This window comes from Hyperoodon ampullatus, assembly GCF_949752795.1.
Source record: "Hyperoodon ampullatus genome assembly, chromosome: 1".
NCBI lineage: Eukaryota > Metazoa > Chordata > Mammalia > Artiodactyla > Ziphiidae > Hyperoodon > Hyperoodon ampullatus.
The window spans coordinates 11,657,316-11,681,466 of NC_136914.1; the positions used below are offsets into that span (position 1 = coordinate 11,657,316).

The 24,151-nt window shown below is 36.7% G+C and overlaps 1 protein-coding gene across 9 annotated transcripts in view; it reads left to right on the forward strand.

Annotated features, from left to right (window-relative positions):
* INPP4B (inositol polyphosphate-4-phosphatase type II B) overlaps positions 1-24,151 on the forward strand; it is a gene marked incomplete at both ends in the record, with an annotated part of 346,425 nt that overhangs the window by 137,072 nt on the left and 185,202 nt on the right. For 7 of the 9 annotated variants that reach the window (XM_079705832.1, XM_079705833.1, XM_079705837.1 and 4 more), the window contains 3 exons: positions 2,812-2,923; positions 12,614-12,686; positions 23,978-24,125. In XM_079705832.1, the coding sequence (XP_079561958.1) occupies positions 2,812-2,923; positions 12,614-12,686; positions 23,978-24,125 (333 nt within the window). Of the gene's footprint in view, positions 1-2,811; positions 2,924-12,613; positions 12,687-23,977; positions 24,126-24,151 lie in introns of those variants that run through there. The other 2 variants (XM_079705838.1, XM_079705839.1) reach the window with 1 other exon arrangement.

Consider the following 24,151-nt stretch of genomic DNA (forward strand, 5'->3'; position numbering starts at 1 on the left):
TAGATTTTACTGTCACCTGTATACACATCTTCTTTGTAATGAATGCTTAAGTTTTCTGTTAATTTAAAATAATTGAGTCAATATTATGATTTATACTGACTTAAAAATCACCAAGAAGCATTTTATTTTATATTTTAGTAAGAACCTTAATACACTATTTAAGTAAACCACTTGTATTTTTCTATGTACATAATCTTTATTTTATTACATTATGACATTAGCTATGTATATGTCACCAGAGTTTTTCTATTTCGGTTTTCTTAAAAGCATAATTCAAAAGATGTGTTTAAATTTGTACTTTATATATTTTGAGAAAAATCTTCCTTTGATCTGGTAACAATTGGGTTTCCTTTTCGCCTAACTTATTGTTTTAATTAACATTTTGGTAAACTACTTATACTAATTTTCCTATTCCTGTTTTCTGACACCTCCAGTAATAAAATAGTGACATTTTGAAGGAATTGGTTGAAAGACACCGTTTGTATTCAGATTAAAGTTAAACACAAATTTAAAAAATGAAGCAACTGACAAAGGATTAATCTCCAAAATTTACAAGCAGCTCATGCAGCTCAATATCAAAAAAACAAACAAGCCAATCCAAAAATGGGCAGAAGACCTAAATAGACATTTCTCCAAAGAAGATATACAGATTGCCAACAAAAACATGAAAGAATGCTCAATATCACTAATCATTAGAGAAATGAAAATCAAAACTACAATGAGGTATCACCCCATACCAATAAGAATGGCCAACACCAAAAAATCTACAAACAATAAATGTTGGAGAGGGTGTGGAGAAAAGGGAATCCTCTTGCACTGTTGGTGGGAATGTAAATTGATACAGCCACTTTGGAGAACAGTATTGAGTTTCCTTAAAAAACTAAAAATAGAACTACCATACGACCCAGCAATTCCACTACTGGGCATATACTCTGAGAAAACCATAATTCAAAAAGAGTCATGTACCACAATGTTCATTGCAGCACTATTTACAATAACCAGGACATGGAAGCAACCTAAGTGTCCATCGACAGATGAATGGATAAAGAAGATGTGGCACATATATACAATGGAATGTTACTCAGCCATAAAAAGAAACGAAATTGAGTTATTTGTAGTGAGGTGGATGGACCTACAGTCTGTCATACAGAGTGAAGTAAGTCAGAAAGAGAAAAACAAATACCGTATGCTAACGCATATATATGGAATCAAAAAAAAAAAAGAAAAAAATTGTTATAAAGAACTTAGGGGCAGGACAGGAATAAAGATGCAGACGTGGAGAATGGACTTGAGGACACAGGGAGGGGGGAGGGTAAGCTGGGACGAAGTGAGAGAGTGGCATGGACTTATATATACTACCAAATGTAAAATAGATAGCTAGTGGGAAGCAGCTGCATAGCACAGGGAGATCAGCTCAGTGCTTTGTGACCACCTAGAGGGGTGGGATAGGGAGGGTGGGAGGGAGGGAGATGCAAGAGGGAGGGGATATGGGGAGATATATATATATATATATATATATATATATATATATATATATATATATATATATATATATATATATATGTATTGCTGATTCACTTTGTTATACAGCAGAAACTAACACACCATTGTAAAGCAATTATACTCCAATAAAGATGTTAAAAAAAAAAAAAGTTGGGGAAGGGCCAGTGGATGGGTGAAACAAGAAAGGCAGAATGCTGGAAGTTTTTGAAGGTGGGTGGTATTGGGTATGTGGAGATTCACTGTACTCACCTCTACTTTGATGTGTGTTTGGAAATTTCCATAATAAAAAGATTTGTTTTCAAAAAGAAAATAAATGACTAAATAAAGAAAATGAAGTGTCGCTTGGCCAATTAGGCTTAGATATAGGTTAGAGGAACACCCCATACCAATGGGTGACTTGCTACCTATCTTAAAAAAAGGTGCAAGGGAAGAATATCATTATGTATTACAGTGTTCCCATGACATGATGCCAACATTTATTCTGTATATTCTCTTGCCCAGAAAAGAAAATTTGAGAATCTTAAAGAATGGTGGTTTTTAATTTTATTTTGGGTTTTCATTATTATTGTCAGCCATAAAATTTGTATGTTGATGACAGTGATGATGAAAATCTTAATAATAAAATTTTCATCATCATTAAGTTGTTCAATGACCATCAGACTTAAAGAAGATAAAAACCTGGGTCTCTGGCTTTGCCAGTTTGTTTCCATGGATGAGACTTTCTATCTTCATGAATCTCAGTTTCTTTATCTGAAAAAGTAAGGGGTCATCCTAAATGATCTCAGTGGTTAATTTCTGTCTTCATGTACTGTGATTTTCTGATGTTTGCTGAGAGAGAATCTTCTTTACCTGGTCTCTGAGAAAGAAAAATGAAAAGGCACAAAATCGGATGTTATAGCTGATGGCCGGGTCATAGAGGAATATAGGGTTATTTGTACTCTCTTCTGTTTTATTCAGCTGTAGTTTCTGTAATAGATGAGCACAATATCCCATGTGATTGGTATAGAGGAGCCATGGCTGATGCCGTTGTAGGGACATGGGGTTACCAAACAGGGCATGGATCCATGATTTTGGTGGCTACTCCTGAGAGCCGTGAGATGGTTTAACCTTCATGAGGTAGCTTCGTGTGCTTACCACACCAATTCGTGATTCTAGTAACAGGATTCAATGTATTTTAAGCAGATTTGTTTATTACAACCAATGCAGGTAAAGAGCGGTGTTAGTGGTTTTCAGAAACAAACATGTTTGGACATACTTTCAGGGAAGAGATGATTCTTACCTTTCCGCTTCCTTTATTTTTGATTGCAGAACTTCAGATGGTGGCAAGGTTGTTGGCACCATACAAGTCAGTGTCGTGAAGATGGGGGAGATTGAGGATGGGGAAGCCGACCACATCACGACAGATGTGCAGGGACAAAAGGTAGGGTCCCAGTCAGCTCACTGCACAGATTAAATTAGAAACGATCAGCTTTGCCAGCTGCCTGGATCGCCACTACCTCTGTGGGGTATGAAATCTCATTATTCCAAAGCTAAATGAGAAATCAGCTTTGGAATGGGAGTACCATAAGTGTGTCTCATCCTCGTAACCCGACAGCCTATTTGCATGGAACTGTGCAAAGCCATGCACCATTCAAAACACCATTCTCTTCGTAGCTGGCTCCCATGTGGACACAGCCTCTTCTGTTCGAAAAAAAGTATTGATCACTGTTGCATCCTGCCGTAATTAACCCTATGTGAGATGCACAGAAGATTCTGGAAGGCCTATTGCCAAAAGTAACCACTTCTCCACTCTCGAAATTCTCTTTGGAAAGAGATGCAGTTTGAATTTGGATTTTGTTTTTATGTGAAGGAGGACAGATTTAACAACTTTGTGCCTTATGAAATTGCAGAGAGAGAAGCAGGAAGTAGTAAACGGTGGAGGGAGAGCTCTGCTTGAGGAGCGATGCCAACTGGAAGCGAAGCAGCTTCCTTGAAGGCCAGGATAAAAACTCCAATATTATCAATATCTAGGACTTTTACTTGTTTTCTACTTTCTTTTCTTTAAGAGAGAGACTTGATATAAGCATTAGTCTAAAGTTCTGTCTTTGGAATGTGATTGCCTGTTTTACTGAGACGCAGGGGACAGATTTACGAACTGCTAATAGTTTTTTTTTTCCCCAGGGAAATGAATATGTTTGTTTACTAGAATGCCTACCTTTTCATAAATGAGCATTTTTTTAATGACAAGGTCTATTATGGCCTATTTTCTGGCTTAGTGTTTCTTATCTGGGAGCATATTTTAATTTCTGGTACATCTACATGGGAGACGGTGCAGTGCTTATCTAACACTTAACAAATCATTAACTTTACCAAAAAAAATAAAATAAAATCTAAACTGCCTTTCAAAAAATAATTGTTCCTGCCCAGTATAGGCTAGGGTCTTACCGCTTCCCCAAGCCTCATTCTTCTCTGTTCCCTACTATCCCTCAGAATAAAATCCAGGTCATGAACACATTCCAGTGAGGTGGGGAGGGTGTGGGAGTTGGGGACAGAATGAACTAAGCACACGCGCTAGGAGACCAGGAGCTAAAACACTTCCCATCTCAAAGCAGGCCTGCTTTCCCTGTTCCCAATCTATTACCAGCCACCTCTCTATTTTTCTCAAAGCTGGCTCACCCCTTGACTCCTTTGCAACGTTGCTATTATGGGGTAGCACAAATTGAATCATATTCTTTTCATAAATGGAGAACTTGACACCCAGGAATATGCCCCACCAAAGTCGTACTTAATGTTTCTGACTTAGTAATGTGAACTTAGAAATAAAGACTTAACTGAGCCGTTCTAGAAATAGGAAGTGGTAGTGTCAGCAAGTACCTTGTAGGAGTCATAAGTGTACTAAAATGGTAAACCCATCAAGCAGTGTTGGTTTTAGCTCTGTCCTATCTGGATTCTTAGTAAACCTTGACCTTTTGTGAGGTGTTTTATAGAGTTACTATAAACCCTATTGGCAATCCCTGGAATAGTCATGAAGGACATGTAATAAGGTCCACTGTGCATGATATTTCAAAGAGTTATGTGGAAATAGCTTTATCCTGGTGTTTTTCAAAGTGTGGTCGGAATCATCAGAGGTGTTTGTTAGAAATTCAAATGTGGGGACCCTTTTGCAGATCTGCTAAATCAGACTCTCCATGAAGTGTATTAACACAATCTGTTACTAATAGTGATTTAAGCCCTGAAGTTAGTCAATGGCTGAAATATATGAAAAGACAAAGTAACTGAAATGGAGGTTATCCCTAAAACAACATCCCTCTCACTGGTTTGTGTGAATGGGGGAGAAAGAAATGGAACTACTCTTAAAACCATAGTCATGTATTGAGGGACACATGCTATCTCTCATTTATAAGGAGCAGCTAAAAGATTCATACCTATGTTTATCAGCTTGGGCTGTCATAATAAAATACCATAGACTTAAACAATGGAAATTTATTTTCTCACAGTTCTGAAAGGCTATGAAGTCCCAGATCATGGTGTCAGATGATTCAGTTCCTGGTGAATGCTCTCTTCCTGGCTTCCAGATTTCTTGCTGTGTCCTCACAAGGCTTTTCCTTGGTACAGATGCACAGAGAGAGAGTGAACTCTGGTGTCTTCTCCTCTTCTTGTAAAGAACACAGGCCCTAGCATTAGGGTCCTACTCTTATGACCTCATTTAACCTTAATTACCTCCGTAAACGTCTTATCTCCAAATACAGTTCCATGGGACATTGGGACTTCAACATTTGATTCTGAGGAACACAATTCAGTTCATAACAATACCCCGATATAAAATATTACATTTTAATCTTGACTCTTACATTACCTCCAGAGCATGGAATAAAATATAAATGAAAATCCAAACTCTTTCCTCTCACTTACATTTACTTACTTGTTTCCTAAAACCGTATTATTATGTATTTCTTATCAAGGGAAGATCGTACAGAGGGTCATTCACCATATTATCCTGGTTCAAACTTCTATTTCATACATACATACATAGAAATAGAACACAGCATGTTAAAATCACGTAACAGTGGAAAGAAAAATTCACAAAAGGCCTACGAGCATCATCCTTTTACAAAGCTAACCTATTAGGTGAAATATCACATTAGGTATACCAAACTTTTTTTTTTGTAATTTTGGGGTCCTCTTTGACTCCTTTCTTCCTCTCATACCTACAGTCAGTATGTCAGCAAATCCTGTTGATTTTGACTTCTGAATAAATCTAGAACCCGGCAACTCGTGAGCCCTTCACTGTAACCAACATTGTCTATCACGTAGATTTTTGCAGTCGTCTCTTAAACGTCCCCCTGACTCCCTCCATCCTCCTTCCCTGCCCTCCCCCACCGCCATCATAGTCCGTTATCAGCACAGAACTTAGTAAACTGTAATGCGGAAGTTGTCATTCCTCCAGTGGCCTCTCATCTTCCTGAAAGTATAAACCCAAATTCTCACGTAAAGTCCTCTAAGTGTTGGCTCCCTTCATGTCCTTCACCTCCTCCTCTACTCCTCCTTTTTATTCATTTCAGTCCAGTCACATTATCTTCTTTGCTGCTCCTGGAACAGTCCAGGTATATTTCCAAACTGGGTCCTTAAACTTTGTTATTCAATCTACCCAGGAAGCATTTTTCTCAGTAACTGTGCTTCACTCCTTCACTTCCTCTGATCTTTATACAAAATCACTTTCTCACCAAAGGCTTCTCTGCCACCATATCTAAAACTGCAGTGCCTACCCCAAACTCTGTCTCTCTTCTCTGCATGATTTTTGTCCTTGGTACTTATCACTGTCCAACTTTATATATCTTTTTAGTTTATCTCATATATTGTTTATTTCCCTCATTAGAATTAAACTTCCTGAGGGCAAGATATTTGTCTATTTTGTCCTCTCTTTTACCCTCAGCTCCCAGAACAGAGCCTGACATGCAAAAAATGAATGAGTGAATAAATGAAGTCAATTTTACTTGGAAGAAATTAAATCCAAAATTGTCTCCTAGAAGGGAAAATATTTGGCTACATATAGCACTGTACAAACTGGTCAATAAATAAAGCCTGTAATAAGGAAGTAGTGAAGAGTGTAAGATTATGAAGGAAAGAGGAAGAAATTAAATTTTAAAAAGCCTTTGAAATAAGTAGTCAAGAAAAAATGCTACTGAGGAAAGGAGAACCAGGCAACAAAATCATCAAGTCAGGTGACACATGAGAAAACTCATGTAAGTAAAAGCCAACAGGATCAACTGAGAGCCCAGTTCACCACTTTGCCTGCCCCAGAGATGCCTGGGCTTCTTGTTAGGGCAGGAGGGTTAACAATCCTCTGGTGAGGCTGGTTAAACCCAGCTCCTGCCTTGTCTTCCCCTTTTGTTTAATGTCTATATTATATTTGAACGTTGCAGAGTACTAATAATCAAAGTGGTAGTGATTTCTTCAAAAAGAAGGAAAATGCCTTACTTATTTATGACCATGGCAAAAATGGTATAAGTGGAGTAATAATGTCTCCCTTTGACTATGAACCTAACCCAGCTACTCTTCTGATGACCTGCTGCCCTTAGGTTATTTTGACCCCATACTTTGAAGAGGTGTTTTAAGTGACTTCCCTCAGACTTAATCAGGGAAAAACTAGAGTCCTTGTGTAGCTAAGGACCAGTCTCAAAATGTTTCCTCCCTTTATCTACTCTAAATATAAAAGTTGAAAATTATATAACAGGCCCTACTTATCTTTATAGAATATTAAAAGGCATATACTATTCATCATTCGTTCCTCAAACAATACTACCTTCTATGTTCTAGGCATTGGACTAGTTTCTGCGTATTCAGCAATGAACCAAATAGACACGGATGCCACCTTCTGGGGAAGTAACAGTAAAAAAGGAAGTAATACACTGTTGATCAGATGGTGCTGTGTTCTATAGGAAAAATAAGACAGAATGCAAGGACTAGGGAGTGCTGGGCTGTGGCCTTTTTAAACTGGATGGTCAAGGATAGATTCACCGGTAATGTGATATTTGAGCTGAAACGTGCAAGAAAGAAGGGAACAAGACGTGGATATTTGAAAAGAATAGGAATTGCAGACAGAGTGAATAGCAAGAGCAAAGGTCTTGAGGAGACAAGATGCTTGTGGTGTTGAAGGAACAGCAAGGAGACCAGTGTGGTTGGAACTGAGGGGTCAAGGAGCAGAGTGGTAGGAGTTGAGGACAGAGGTTCATGGGGGCAGGGAAGACCGACTCCCATGAAGGTGTTAGACTCTGGGCTATGTGTAAAGACAATTGAGGAGCTGTGAGTATAGGTATGAAATCTGATTCATGTTTAAGAGGACTGTTCCAGCTGCTGTGTTGACTAGGGCCTGAAAGGAGGCAAGCACAGAAGAATGGAGTCTGATTATTGTGAAGATTCAGGGGAGAAGTGCAGATGAGCTGGATCAGGGTGTGACTGATGGAGAAAGTGAGACGTGGCCAGACGCCAGGGGGAAAGGCTAGCAAAAAATAGAATTACCATTTTCTCAGAAACAAGTGGACATTTTTCCAAAGTAGACATACAGATGGCTTACAAACACATGAAAAGATACTCAAACACTAACCATTAGAGAAATGCAAATCAAAACCACAATGAGGTATCACCTCACACCTGTCAGAATGGCCATCATCAAAAAATCTACAAACAATAAATGCTGGAGAAGGTGTGGAGAAAAGGGAACCTCTTGCACTGTTGGTGGGAATGTAAAGTGATACAGCTACTAGGCAGAACAGTATGGAGGTTCCTTGAAAAACTACAAATAGAACTACCATATGACCCAGCAATCCCATTACTGGGCATATACCCTAAGAAAACCATAATTCAAAAAGAGTCATGTACCACAATGTTCATAGCAGTTCTATTTAAAATAGCCAGAACTTGGAAGCAACCTAAGTGTCCTTTGACAGATGAATGGATAAAGAAGATGTGGCACATATATACAATGGAATATTACTCAGCCATAAAAAGAAACTAAATTGAGTTATTTGTAATGAGCTGGATGGACCTAGAGTCTGTCATACAGAGTGAAGTAAGTCAGAAAGAGAAAAACAAATACCATACGCTAACGGATGTATATGGAATCTAAAAAAACGATACTGATGAACCTAGTGGAAGGGCAGGATAAAGATGCAGATATAGAGGATGGACTTGAGGACACAGAAGGGGAATGGGAAGCTGGGATGAAGTGATAGAGTAGCATCAACATATATACACTACCAAATGTAAAATAGATAGCTAGTGGGAAGCAACCACATAGCACAGGGATATCATCAGCTCTATACTTTTTGACCACCTGGAGGTATGGGATAGGGAGGGTGGGAGGGAGGCTCAAGAGGGAGAGGATATGGGGATATATGTGTACATATAGCTGATTCACTTTGTTGTGCAGCAGAAACTAACAACATTGTAAGCAGTTATACTCCAATGAAGATGTATATATATATATATAACAACACTGAGAGTAGCAGTTGGAGGAAGACAGGAGATTTTGAGATGTTACATTTGACATTCCTCTTAGACATCCAAGTATGGATATATCTAAGCAGTTGGAGCTTCAAGTCAGAATTCAGGTGAGATGTCCAAGCTAGAATTATGTATTTGTGAGTCATCAAATGATATTTGGATGGTATTTAAACCATGAGACTGAATGAGATCACAAAAGCATAGCAATTCTCATATTTTACACTCTTCAAATTTATATTTATGTGGATTTTATCTATTGATATTTACTGTATTAGAGATTTTGCTTATTTGGATTATATCCGTAGACATTTATCATATTAGAAATCAAACAAGAAATGTTTAAAACAGAAGAGTACATAAGCACACATACCATTAACTGTCAAATGATTGTGTCATATAGCTTCTAGAAAATTCTACCACATGCTTGTAAGAGAGAGGGAAACAGACAGGAATTCACTGGCAGTCCAGTGGTTAGGACTCTACGCTTTCACTTCCAAGGGCCTGGGTTCAATCCCTGGTCGGGGACCTAAGATCCCCCAAGCCATGCGCCCCTCCCCCAAAGAAAAAGAGAAGGAAACAGCCAAATAATATTTTAGTATTAATATGAAAATAAAGTTGTCTTCACCCTGTGCTAGATGCTACAAAGGGTGCAAAGGCAAAAGTTATCAGGGACTTCCAGGAGACTCCAAACCAAACTTTGAAAAGTGTGATTGATGGAATAAATCAACAGATGTGAAAGTACTTGGCCATGAAGTGTTGGTCTTGATGGATTCATACAGAGCTTTATGATTATTGTTCATACAGTATTGCTAATTTTCTAGCTCAGTGCTTGGCAAATTGATATGTTAGCTGAGAGCCAAAATCATTTAGCTCCAAGAATTTTACATATCATATGTTTCGTCTGCTTGGCCACACTTACCATCAAATGACACTTTTTAAACTATTAATCAACATCAATAGGCTTATGGCACTACATCTGGTACAAAAAGCACGTGATGTTTATTATTCCTGCTCAGAATCACAAATGTAAAATTATTACATTGAGAGCGCACACCATGTAAGTGTGTAATGCTGCAAATATCCACCATAATAATAGCAATGAACAGTAGAAATAGCGGAACCTTCTTAAGCACAGATTCCACATCATTTCCATCTTTGCATTCTCTGTAGCAACCAGCACAGTGCAAAAAGATTCTAAGGCCAATGTAAAAAAAAGTAAAAAAATAAAAACAGCCTAAGGAAATAAGAAATAAGGTTCTTGGCTTTGAAAACTTTCCATCTAAATAAATAGAGACAGAAAAGGTACACTCAGGAAACAATTGAAGAAAATAATTGCTGAGTCCAAATATGAAAATATTAATTAATTTAGTAAATATTTATTGGATATTTTCTGTTTATGTTCCGTGGATTTAAATCTTGAGAGCATTCTGAATAGTAGAGTTGTAAAATACAAATTAAGAATATTAGTTTAAAATTGTCCTAAATATCAGCCTTCCAGTGTGAATGGAATATATGAATATATGAATATATAAAAGTCATATGTCTGTATTCATTTGGTGGAATAAAACGGGCCTTTTGTTAGGAAACAGAAAGTTATCTTTGATTTCAAAGAGGCAGGGTTGCCTCCATAAAGGGAAGCAGTTTCTCAGGGTAATAGCCTCATCTGTGTGAATTATGGACTTCTTCACTAAAAAGGTTTAGTCTAAACCATTCCTGTAAGTTATATTGTAGATGATCATCTTCTTTTGGAAAGGAAGATGACTTAGAGCTGTATACCAAGTTATATGTGGAAGGATGTCAGGGACAAAGCATGAAAGGATTTGAGGACCAGTCTGAGAATATTGGATTTGATTGGACAGTAAATAATCCTTATATACATTCTAGAACAGAACATTGATACGACGAACATAATGTTTACAAAAGATTACTTTAACAGCCCTATGTAGCCTGAAAGAAGTCGAGAAAACTTTGCAAATAAGAGAAATAAAGAATTTTAAGTCTGTCCAAGCATCCTTGCACATCGCTGTAGTGATTTGGGAAATACATCTCCAAAATAGCTGTGGATTAAAAGAAGGGATCACCTCTGACTTTTGGTTGGTCGGGAAAATGATTTAGAGAACATAAAATTTTAAGAGTTGTTTGCAGTTATTCATTTTTTCAGTAAACTCAGATCTCAATATAAGCACTAAAGAAAGTATGAAAGCACATTTTTCTCCATCAAGAAATTTCCTGAGTAATGTGATGAATGTTCTGATAGAGGAATGAGTAGTGGGCTTTAAGAATGCAGAAAGTAACATTTCAATCAATGGTTTAAGTCATTTGTCTTCCTTCTCAAAATGCTTCAGGGACATAATACATTCTATCATGAACAGTGACCTCGGTGGTGGTGAATCTCAAGGAGGGGGCACTGCCCAGAGGAGGAACGGAGGTGGGTCACAGATAGTTAGAACAGTTGGGAAATAGCCCAGGCCATTCTGATACATCCTACTAGGGAGGGCAGTCTGAGCCCTTGGAGTCTCTTGACAACACCATGCTTGCTACAGAAGGATGGCTGTTTCCCTTAGAACTCTTCACCCAGAGAACTTTCTGGGGTTTTGTCTGTTTGCTTTGTTTTTGTTTGCATTTATTTGTTTATGTCTGATATATTTGCTCTAAAAATTTACTTTCCTTCTTCTCCCAGCCCTCCTTTTTCTTCTCTGGGGTCGGGCGGGGGGCGGTTGCTAGAGATAAAAGGAAAGTCATCTGAAGAAATAGTTACTGGTCTCTGTCTATGTGAATATAGGTTTCTTGTCACCCTCTCTGGGGCCACAAAAGTTTTGCTTCCTCTGTTAGTTACAGTTTCATAGGAGGTTGAAGCAGAGTCCCATGCTTAGGGATGGCTTATCTGAGATAGTATCTCCCACCCATGGTTCACTCGTTAGGAACATGGCAATGTGCCCTCTGTGTCTCTCTTCTCTCCTTCTGTCCAGAGAAGTGTTGGTTCTGTCAAGGATCATGAGCTGAATCTATTTATCATGGATGAATAGATCTATGATCTCTGGATCCACTTATTTATAAATTGCTTATTCATAAATCAGACATCAGCTTATTTATAAAGTATCCTAATACTTTATGAATAAGTGTTTGCATCGTTTTGCCAGAAACAAACATCTTTTTGTCTTATGAAATTAGATGCTATAACATATTTTATTTTTTATTTAAAGTTGCCTTTACTTAAAAGCCAGAAGATAATTTGCTTTTTATTGATCGAAAATCAACCCAGGCAACAGAAATACAAAGCCAGTCAGCTTGTCATAGGTGATTTGCTATAGGAGGAACCTATCTCTAGCATGCGGATAATCCTTTTCCACAAAGAAAGTACAGACTTTGTTTCCTAAGTAGTCTTTAACTGGAACTGAAATGTAGTCTATAATTGTATCATATAATCATATTATATATAAATGTAAGTAAATAATCACAAGTTAAACAAGGTTCATTGTAAAGGTAAAGCTGAAAATAGTTTTACAAAAATGTTCAGAACTTTTTGAAACCGTGTGCGTGGCCTCATGTTTTGCAAATAAAAAAAGATTCTCATCTCTTATTTGATCATTTTCAAATATGTTTTCTTTTTTCTTTTATTCCTTCTTAGTGTGCACTGGTATGTGAATGTACAGCCCCAGAAAGTGTGAGCAGAAAAGATAACCTACCTTTTTTGAATGCAGGTATGTACTTCCGTTTTGGAAACTTACATTCATTTCATATGAACATACATTTTATTTTTCTGTGAACTCCATACTGAATCTGAGCAGCATTCTAACAGGACCATTGTAGACACTTATAAAATATTGGTAATCATGGGAGTCAGCAGAGTGGTGTTAGACTTGACAAGTCTTTAAGAAAGATATATAATATATATAAATACATGTATATAGCTTGGCTATATGGCAAAACAAATTCCTTTTAGCTATTGGATTTTGTATCATCTGAAATGAGATATTAGAAGAGGGAGTATTAGAAATGTCAAGCTCTTAATTAGTTTGAGTTTTAGTTTATTACTTTTAATGAAGTTGTTAAAACAGTATGTATATGGATTCAGGAAAAATTCATATACACATTTGTACATTCCTGAGTGTGTGTGTACACATATGTGTGTGTGTGTGTGTGTGTGTGTATAGTGTTACTTATAGTAATATATTTGAATTTCAACAAGGAACTAAACAATGTGATAAATGATGACTTTGAGACATCTGGTAAAATTATAAAATATGTGATAATATGTATCTATAAATTATGGAACTGATTTTTGAATGATAACATAAATTATGTTACCAGTAGTGATAATAATGGCAAATAAGTGGCAGGAGAGGTGCCACTCATATGCCTTGCCTTACCTTGCTTTCTGATGTGTGCTATGAAGAAGGCAGTATTATTATCTCCATTTTACAGATGAGGAAATTGCTCAAGGTCACTACCTAGTGAATAGCAGGTCCAGAATTTAAATCCAGTTTTAATCCCAAAGACTTTGCTCTTAATTACCAGGTCATGCTATTACTAAAAAGCCATTAATTAAAAAGTTGGTGTAACAATAGAATAAACCTTAATATTTTTCTAGCCTTCTATGTTGTACATTTCAACAGTGACATGGATAGCATGATAATCAGATTAATGAGTGATACAAACTTCAAAGGCTTACTAATACATAAACCCTAAACTATTAGCAATTTTCCCCTGCAGGAAGCCACTAATAATCAGGGATGGAGAGAGACAAGCAACCTTTTGACTCAAAGAACTCAAAATAAAATATAGCAATAAAAAAACCCATTAAATATACTTATTAGAATGAAGGATTAAACCAAAGAAGAACAGCTGCTTCTCAACCTATGACCAAGTGACATGTTTTTAAAAAATTTTTATTAAGGATATAATACCAGGAGGGACATGCATTAAACAGTGAAGGGGCTACCTGGACAGCTAGACCAGCCATGTACCATAAAGTACTTGATAAGTTATCCATGTGGATAAAATAACTAATGTATCCTCAAAGGGTCTTCCTCACATATATTTTTTTCACCTGAAAGTTAACCAAACCATTAGTCCTTTATTTCAGTATATCCAGATAATCTATTTAATTTACCAGATGTCAATTTTGAGAAATAAAATTGAAAGTGGGAGATACTACATTCATGTTAGATGTAGTTTGAATGAATCAAATAATCATCAGAATCATCTACACTGTAATTATAAGACACTTTTTAAGTGATTCACTCATGTGAACCTTGTAATTTTTTATGCCCATAAAGAGAAATGCCATTTTAAAAAACTGATTGGTTTAATATAAGTTTCAAAGAGAAAGAGAAAAATGGCTCCTGGAGTAAGAAAATATATCACCTCAGGAAGAAGAGACAAAGGAAACATAGTGAAAAGTAAATCTGCACCTCCTAATTCTTGTGCCACAAAATCTGCAAGGCATGAGTCTTCGAAGCGTACTAACTCTTCCAAATTACTAGGGTACAATTCCTAACATATGAACTGTAATATGACAAAAAGTGACATGGAAGTGATGGAAGCAGCTGCATTTTGCAATTTAAATATACTCAGTGGAGTGAAAGATGATTGATTACTGCTTTTCCCTTTTCCTGGAGGTGACAGTTTTGCTGGTGATTCTCCACTTAGGTCTGATGATATTTCTCAATGTCCTTAGTCCAGGCAATCCGGAAGTGCCTGGAATATATTTGCCACAGATATTTTCTATGAGCCTTCTTATATCAGGGAAAGACAAGGCTAAATGACAGTCAAATGTTATAAAAGCTAGATTTTTTTTAAGTTATTTTAAAGTACAACTAGGTGCTCTATATGAAATGTTTCTGTTCCAAATCTAAGTGTGTTGTGCACATATAGCATATGTAGCTAGACTATGCGCCTATGACTTTGGTCTGTGTGTACCTTGGTCTTTTGTTCTATTTATTTGTCTAAACTCAGCAACCTTGGAATTAACCCACTATATTCCCATCTGGTAGTTTTTCAGAATCTTTAGGTGAAGGGAGTTATTGACATCTTCTCAAGTCTCTGTAGTCATATATTATATGGAACTTGCCAGTCTCAAGTGAGTGATGAAGTTCTTCCTGAGTGAGTGCAAGAGGATGTCATAGCTCATAGCTGCTCCTCGCTATTCTATTTATATCTCTAGAGGTTTAATGCATGACTTGGGAAATTCACTTATCTATTGTGAGACTAAAAGACAAAGCTCTTCCCCCTCAGGCCTCACCTTTTTCATGCCCTGTTTGCCTCTCCAGTTGAATGTGTTATGTTGGGAGCCTGGGGAGTTGAGGGCAGGAGGAGAAAAGAGATGAGGAAAAGGAGAGGGGGCAGAATTTACAATTCCATAAAAAAGATATATAAGTACCTTAGTTATAGGAGAAAACAAATTCCTTTCAGCTGTTGGCTTTTATATTCTCTGAAACAGGAAACACACTATTAGAATTGTGAGGTTCTCATTTTGCTTAATTTTCTAATTCTGTAGTTCATCAAATAAAGTTGTTAAAATAACAGATTTACCCGTTTAATTATTGGTTTATTCATTTAAGCAAATGGTAGTGAAAACACTTAGCACTGTTTGTTGTTGAGGTATTGTTTGGGGGATGGGGGTAGGGGAAGTTATTTTTGAACAGAGGGAAGTGTAGACAGCAGAGTCCCTTATCTGGTCACGGAGTTGGGTGTCCTACTAAGTCTCATCAACTGAGGTGCCTTGCCTACAGCAGAACAAGAACAAATGTGCTCTGGTGGTCTTACTATCAGAGCACTGGACAGACTCTTCTGAATAACTGGTGTCACAGCCTAAATTTGCTAACCAGCAGTGTGACCCTGCCAGACAAGCCAGCCTCTTTGGACATCAGTTCTTTTGCAATGAGCAAATTGACCTGGACAGTCTGATTTCCTTTTTTGGCTCTCAATGTCTGAAGTCTGTAGAGCATAGTTTGGCTTTTGCTATGTCTTCCTTCGTTTTAGAAATACTTCATGAAAGTATTCATTTTCATCCGTCTCACATGGAGTCACACATCTATTCTTTGTCACTTACTGTTGTCTTTCTCAGGAGTTATTTATATTTAATCAGCCTGACCACAGATAAGCTTTTAAAAAATTTTTGTCAAGGAGACAATTCTCTCTAGATTTCCTAAATCTACCAATTTTCCTTGTAAAAGTGTAATGCTACAGAATACTTCAGTCCATGGACTTTGATATTATTATGCCCAATCTGAGGTGCTAATGGGCCCTGTCACCAAGTTTCCTATTATCTTCACATTTCAAGTGAGTTTCCCCCTGTCAGCAAGCATTCAATCTGATACAGCATCTTTTTGGTTGAATTCCATACTGCTTGAGTCATGAAATTATCCTTGATATTTTTTAAAGATGACTTTCATGCTTTACATTAAAGTGTGTGCTGTCCATCGCCCTCACAGAGGGTGTATCTGACAACAATGATTTCCATGACTGTGTAAGTTAGAATCTAAGCCACAATGCAGGGACCACTCTGCTTTCAGTCCTAAACACAGGCAATTTCCCTCCTGTTTGGAGAACTTATTGGTGTTTTTCTTCTTGCCTCACAGATAAATCACAATTTTTCTCGAAATAGTCCACTATATCTTTGATTCTTTTTCCCCCAATAGGATTAAGCCATCTACTACTATTGCTGTACAGAAGATGCCTGATTATGTGCTATTTAAGAAGAAATGTTACTTATTTATTTCTGTGTCTCCAGGGCCAGAATACAATAGGCACTCAGTAAATATTTGTCAAAAGACTAAGAATGGGTATATCTTATCGTTTGATGCTTCAGGTAACAGAAAACTGCACTGTTATTCTTCTCTCCATGAGAAAGATGTTCAAATTGAATTATTTAGGTTTGAAATAAAAGAACTTATTACTCTCCCTAAAAATTACTATGAAATTCTCATTTTAAGTTTTTTCCTGCCTCATATGGCACCATAGACTTTAACTGCCTTTCGCAATACCACACCGCTGAACTGAATATTGGGTGACATTTTCCTCACTACCACCTCATGTAAAGCAAGGCATGACAGAATATTTTAGGAGATATTCTGAGAGACATTGAAAAATATTTCCCTCTATATTCATTTTGAGTCCTGAGGAATTCCAGCCAAAAAACAAATCCCATTTTTCCCCACTTTTTCTTTTCATTCATGAGGTACTAAATCAACTACCTTGTCAAATTTTAGATCATATCAATTTATGCTAAAAAAGATATCTCTGTTGTATTTTCTCCATACTAGTTTAAATAGATTTTGCCCTTGTATTTATAACTCTGTGATGTCTAAAATATGGGACCATCTTGGCTTATAACATTGGCCCTTTATCCTTTATACTTACTTACTCACCAGATTTCTTTGCCCTTTGCTGTTTTAACAAATCCAATGGAGTCCATTGTCTACTGAAAAAAAAAAAAAAAAAAAACCAAACACACACACACAACCTAAAAGTTGAGAGTTATGTTTTATTTGGCGGATATTCTTAGGACTTCAAGCCCCCGGAGATAGGACTCTCAGATCACTCTGAGGAACTGCTCCAAAGAGGCGAGGCGGGAGCCAAGATATATAGGAGTTTTTGCAACAAAGGGCAGGTAGTCAGAACATCAACAGATTATTGGTAATTAAAGAAAACCAGACATCTCAAGTTAATGAAATTAGCGCCTTTCTATTTATGGGAAGATGCAAAGTCTGGACTGGTTGAGATCTTCCTTTGATGTGCACCTCAGCTATCTGGGGCCAGTATCCTGCATTTTATTATCCTGTGATCTCCTCAGGGTGTGCCAGCAGGGTGGCTCTAGCAGTTGACAGCTAGATGGCAGGCATTCTTTGCTTCCATCCCAAGTTCCCTCAGGGATCTCCCTCTGGGAGGCTGTAATGTGATGGCTGGATGGCTGCAACATCTTTTGTTTACTAATATGGAAGGTGGCATTCTTAGTTCACACCATTAACCTTGCTCTTTTGGAATTTTCTTATGTTTTCATTACTGTGTATTAACACATTTATGGTGTTAAGTAGCTTCAGTAGAAGAGTGAATTTCACTGCCTAGCAATCAAAGAAATCATCTCTTAGACACCTTTAAATACTTCAGCTGTCTTCCTGTTGTAAGTTTATTACCCCCTCCACTGCCCACCTTAGGTAAACTAGAAGAAAAATAAAGGCAAGAAGAGGATATAGTCAAAAGGTTAACATTTTGTAGACAAATGTGAGGAGGGCTTTCTCTCGGCTGTGGTTTTCCTTCTTTCATTCTGATGCCTGTGCTCTCTCTTGAAGTGAGGTTTTTAGTTATGTCCTTCCCTCTTGCATTTTCCCCCCTCAATTTACACAGTTGTCAGGGCCCTAAGTGTTCATCTATTAGGGAAAGTAATGATGAGAAACATCTGAGGTGTAAGGTTTAAGCTCATTTCTGTGGAATGTCTGCATATACTGGGCACTGTGCTAGGTGCAGGAGATAAAATGAGGACAAAGAAAACAGTCATGGCCTTCACAAGTTTACCTTCTAATGGGGGACACAGAGCAGTAAACAGACAATTATAGCACAACTGGTAAGAACCATGATAGAGATGGGGATGGGGAGTACAAGAGAGAAACAATTGTAGGGAGGGAGCAGAGGGAAGTCAAGAAGGGCTTCCTGGAGGAGGTGCTTGCTAAGCTGAGTTTATAGGATGATGATGTGTAGCCAGGAAAAAGGAGCATTCCTTTAAGGTGCAGGGAATACCTTGAACAGAGGCAAATTGGCAAGAAACAACTTGAGTTCCATGAACCGCAGGTCGTTCCAGGCTGCTCAGCATGAAATATGAACCAGAAAAGGACACTTTTGTAGATCTGTCCTTTACTTTAATGACTGAATTAGAATGAACAGGGAAAATCATCCAAACTAGAGTGAATGAAGCAAATCTCTTTTCTGACCACCCAAAACCAAAACTCCAAACTCTACACATTGAACTCGCCAGTTTTCACCAGTTGGAGACTAAAACCCCACAAATATTATCTTTATGTTTTATTCTGCATCTGTAATAGTTTTTCTTGTTCTTGGCCTTGAATTGAAGATGGAAGGCCAAGAGCTTGTGGGTTTGGCTAGACTAGGGAAGCAGCACTTTGTCTGACTCAGGTTACATCCTATTTCTATTCTTATTTTTTGTTCCTTTAAAAACAGCATAAACAATAACATAATTTAGATTTTATAACACACCTAAAGAAAAGTAATTTATAATTCTGGGGGAATTTATTTTTTAATAGTTTGTTTCATCTTTATTATTTTAAAAGAGATCTTTCTTTGCTGTGCTTTCTGAGCTCCTGTCATGCTTTCTTACTTTCTCTTTTCTAAGCCTTGCTTAGGATAGTCTTTTAGTGATTTCTATTTAGGACTTTTAGTTCTCATCTAATCTTAAAAAGAGCCAATCTACATTTAAGATGTATGTATCTAAATCTAAGATATTTTCAACTACAAATGAGAGAATGTCATTATCTAATTGGCTTACACAGACTTATCTTTACTAAGTGTAATGTAGCCTTTGGAGAATAGGCAATGCATGTACATTCGGCTGAATGATGAAACTATTAAACAACTGCATAATTAAAAGCTATAGAATGAATAGATTCTCTACAAGAATCTACAGTACATTAAAATAATGATTTTGTAAAGCTTGAAGCCAATGAAGTCAGATTCCATTTAAATATGTGACATCTACCACCTCCTGAAAGCAAGAAATCGCATGAAGGTAATCACAGATGAGCTTATTCTGGAGAACTGTATTAAAGACAATCTTAAGTGTTTGACATTTTGATGATCCCCTCAACCCTGAATCCAAATTTCCAAAATTCCTTGTCTAATCCACTGATGTCCCCAACACAGACACAGAAAAGAGATCATCCCTGTGATATCACTCTGGTTTACCTTTTCTGCCCCAGGTTGCTTGAACAACCATCCTTTTTTAATGTGTTGTCTATGTTTTGGCTTTGTTGAACATTTCCTTGGCATCTTTACTTTGATAATTCAGAACTGGAGCACTTGGCTTTCACAATTGCTGGAAAAGCAGGTGGTGTGCTACCATATTAAAAAGGCCTTTACAGTGTCTGGAATAAATGATATGGAAATTTGAGTTGTGCTGCAATTTTAGGAGAAAAAAATCTGTCATTTACATTCTGTCCCTGTGTTCACCTTAGAGGGTGGATCCCAGTGGGATATGTGGATATGTATTCATATCTGGACCATCTTAGAACTTTATCCTTATTAAGTCATTATTAAGACTGTGGTGGTGTCCAAAATCTCTTCACTACTTTTCCCTTGGTAGAATCTGTCACGTGATATTTTTAGCAATTGTTTTGGCAAAAGCAGTGAAAAAAAATGAAGATAATACACACAGGGCTCTCTTTAAAAAGAACTTATAATAGATAAGTTAGATAGTTGTTTTTGCTGAGTTGAGCCTATTCTATGGTCAGAAATGCATCTCCTACATGAAGAAATATTTGACATCAGTGGAAAGCCAGAGCTGAAAGTGGTGGGCTCATTTACACAGCTGGAGTGTGTGTGCAGAATTGCTGAAACTGTATCTCTGCTATAGGGGAGAAGCATTTATAAAACGACAAAAGCATTCATCATTTATGGCCCACTATTCAATATTTGATACATGAATACGTTGCCTTTCTTTTATATGAGGAATGCAGAAATCTCCTCACTCTGAACCCAGCAAAATTTTGAGTTGAGAACATCTTATCTGGTCTGTTTGTAGCCATTGGAACAAATTTCATGGTAATTAAAAGTCAGGCCATATATATATTTTTTATTTTCTAAGTCATAATCCATTATATGGCATTTTAAGAAACAGTAAGTGTTCTTGCTTTATACGTAGTAGGTGTTCAGTAAGCAATGCTACTGGATCAGAGTTGGTTGTAAAGTGGATTCCACTATGTCTACATTGAGATCCTAATAACTATGTACAGTTAAATACTAATGTTTAGAGATCTATGAGTTTCAAAAGGTTAGAACCTATAGCATGAAAGTTAGATAGGAGACATTATTGGGAATTTTCGGGGTGGGGGGTAGATCATGTGGCCTGATTTTTTTGTTTATTGTTTGCCCCAAGTGCTTTCCTTAAAAAAAACAGCAGCATTCCCACAGGGTCCTGGCTGTTGTGTCTCGGGTGGTCAGAGGATAGTTCTGGAGCTCATTAATCACACTGTCCTTGATTTCTACCACTCTATTTCAACAAAGATTTATATTTAGAATACACTGAAAAGCAGTAAAATGAAAACAGTAAAATCAAAAGTTGAAGGACTAGTTTTGTGATAACAGATAAAATAAAGAATATCATATTTTTCAACTTAATTAAAAATACAAATTTTCTAAAATATTATTGTTGGGCTTCTCTGGTGGCACAGTGGTTGAGAGTCCGCCTGCCGATGCAGGGGACACAGGTTCGTGCCCCGGTCTGGGAAGATCCCACCTGCCGCAGAGCAGCTGGGCCCGTGAGCCATGGCCACTGAGCCTACACGTCCGGAGCCTGTGCTCCACAACGGGAAAGGCCACAACAGTGAGAGGCCCGTGTACTGCAAAAAAAAAAAAAAAAAAAAAAAAAAAAAAAAAAAAAAAACCCACAATGAGATATCACCTCACATTTGTTAGAATGGATATCAAAAATACAAGAAATAGCAAGTGTTATTGGCAAGGAAGTGAAGAAAAGGGAACCCTCATGCACTGTTGGTGGGAATGTATATTGGTGCAGCCACTATGGAAAACAATATGGAGATTCCTCCAAAAACTAAAAATAGAACTACCATATGATCCAGCAATTCCACTTCTGGGTATTTATCCAAAGAAAATGAAAACACTAATTCAAAAAGATATATGCATCCCAGTGTTCATTGCAGTATTATTTTCAATAGCCAAGACGTGGAAACACCCTGTTTCCACTGATGAATGGATAAAGAAAATGTGATACACACACACACACACGGAATATTATTCAGCCATAAAAAAGAATGAAATCTTGCCATTTGTGACAACATGGAGGGACCTTGAGGGCATTAGGATAAGTGAAATATCAGACAGAGAAAGACAGATACTGTATGAACTCACTTGTATGTAGAATCTAAAAGCAAAAACAAAATAAAACATAACAAATCAGAAAAGAACTCATATAAAGAACTAATTGGTGGTTGCCCGAGACAGGGGATGGGGGTGGGTGGAACAGGTGAAGGGTGTCAGAAGGTACAAATTTTCAATTATAAAATAAATAAGCAATGGGGATGTAATGTACAGCTTGGTGACTGTAGTTAATAACATTGTATTGCATATTTGAAAGTTCCTAAGAGAGATTTTTAAAGTTCTCATCACAAGAAAAAAATTGTGACAATGTATGGTGACAGATGTTAACAAGACTTACTATGGTAATCATTTCACAATATATACAAATATTGAATCATTACCTTCTATACCTGGAACTAATATAATATTATATGTCATTTATACCTTTATACCTCATTAAAAAGAGAAAGAAAATAAGTATAATTAGCCTTATATATGGATCTGTGATATAATATAATTGATAAAACTTAAAGGTCATGTTTATGGCAAAAAACATAATCCTTTAGACATACAACTTTAGATTTAAAATATTGTCTCTCAACATCCTGGAAATATTCTATCGTCTTCTTGCTTCTATTGATGCTTTTAAAAAGTAAACATTCTAGCTAATTCTTGTAAGGGGTAGATAAGTGTGCCAGGAGCTTTGAATCTGGTCGTTAAAAAATGAGATGTTTTAAATAAAGGTTTCCTATTTAGTATCAATTCTGATAATGATAATTGTCAGACTGGACCTCTGAGAATGATAGTTGCAGAATGGATGAATAGTTGCTCATTTTAATGCTCAGAAATATATTTATATTTCCAAGTAATGAATGAGACACAACCTTATAGAACCCTAAAATGAGAAAGGTATTTTACTCCACACGTTGAAGAGACTTGAGCCACCTGCCAGGCTGGGCATTATTTAAAGTCTTACATCCACTTCAATATCAAATTCTCTTTTTAATCAGCTTCATTGGTAAACTGGAGCCAAATAATCATAGATACTTGACTGGTGATTGACCTGATATTTTGTTGTCCATTAAGCTTTGATATATTTCTCTTATATTCTTTATCCAACAGCAATGGAAATAAAATCCTGCCCTGAAATATAGGGCTTGGTAGTGTGGTAGGAATGCTGGCCTCACAAAAAATGTATCAAGTATTATCTTAATATCTAGCCCTACAGTTTTTCTTTAAATCTTTTAAAATCCTTGATGACATGACCATGTTATTTCTCCCCTAATCACTGTCACCCATCCCAAATATTCAGCTTGTTCATAGTCTCCCTGTCTTGCTTCTGATAATATATGGTTTTAGGAAAGTGTTATTGACTTATTGACACTAAAGTATGAATAATATTTGAATTGTAATAGATCTTAAGCCAAGGAATGAACCATTCTGACATTTAAGAAAAAAGTCACTTTTGGTAGTAGGGTCATTTAAAACCTCTAATATAACATATCAGTTATCACCTACTATATAAGTGGGTAAAGTTGACTAAGAGTGATTGGAAGAAATCCAGGAATGTATTTTTTCAAAGCATGTATGTTGTATAAATCCATATATTTTCATCTATATTTATAAATACATACAATTTAAGAAAATCTTTAGAAGGAAAAAGAATTAATAGGTGGTATGTCAGAGAACCATAGTAGCCACATTTATGAATTGGAATTTGATTTTCATTTTTTAATTTAATAAAGACTATATCCCAGAAGCTACTGAAAAAAATAAGATATAAGGAGAAAATTCTTAGAAACTCAATTACACTATGGACTATGATAAAAAATTTTGATCAAATATTAGAATGGTAGTCTGATTAATGACTTTGTTAATTGATCTTTATCTAAAGTGCATATCTTTATAATTCAACTATTAACTTTATTTTTTTCTCCTTTTCCAGTGTTAAAGAACCCAGTGTGTAAATTGTATAGATTTCCCACATCTGACAATAAGTGGATGCAAATCCGGGAGCAGATGTCAGAGAGCATACTTTCTTTTCATATTCCTAAGGAATTGATCTCTCTTCAAATCAAAGAAGATTTGTGTAGGTAAGAGAAAGTGATTTATGATTGTC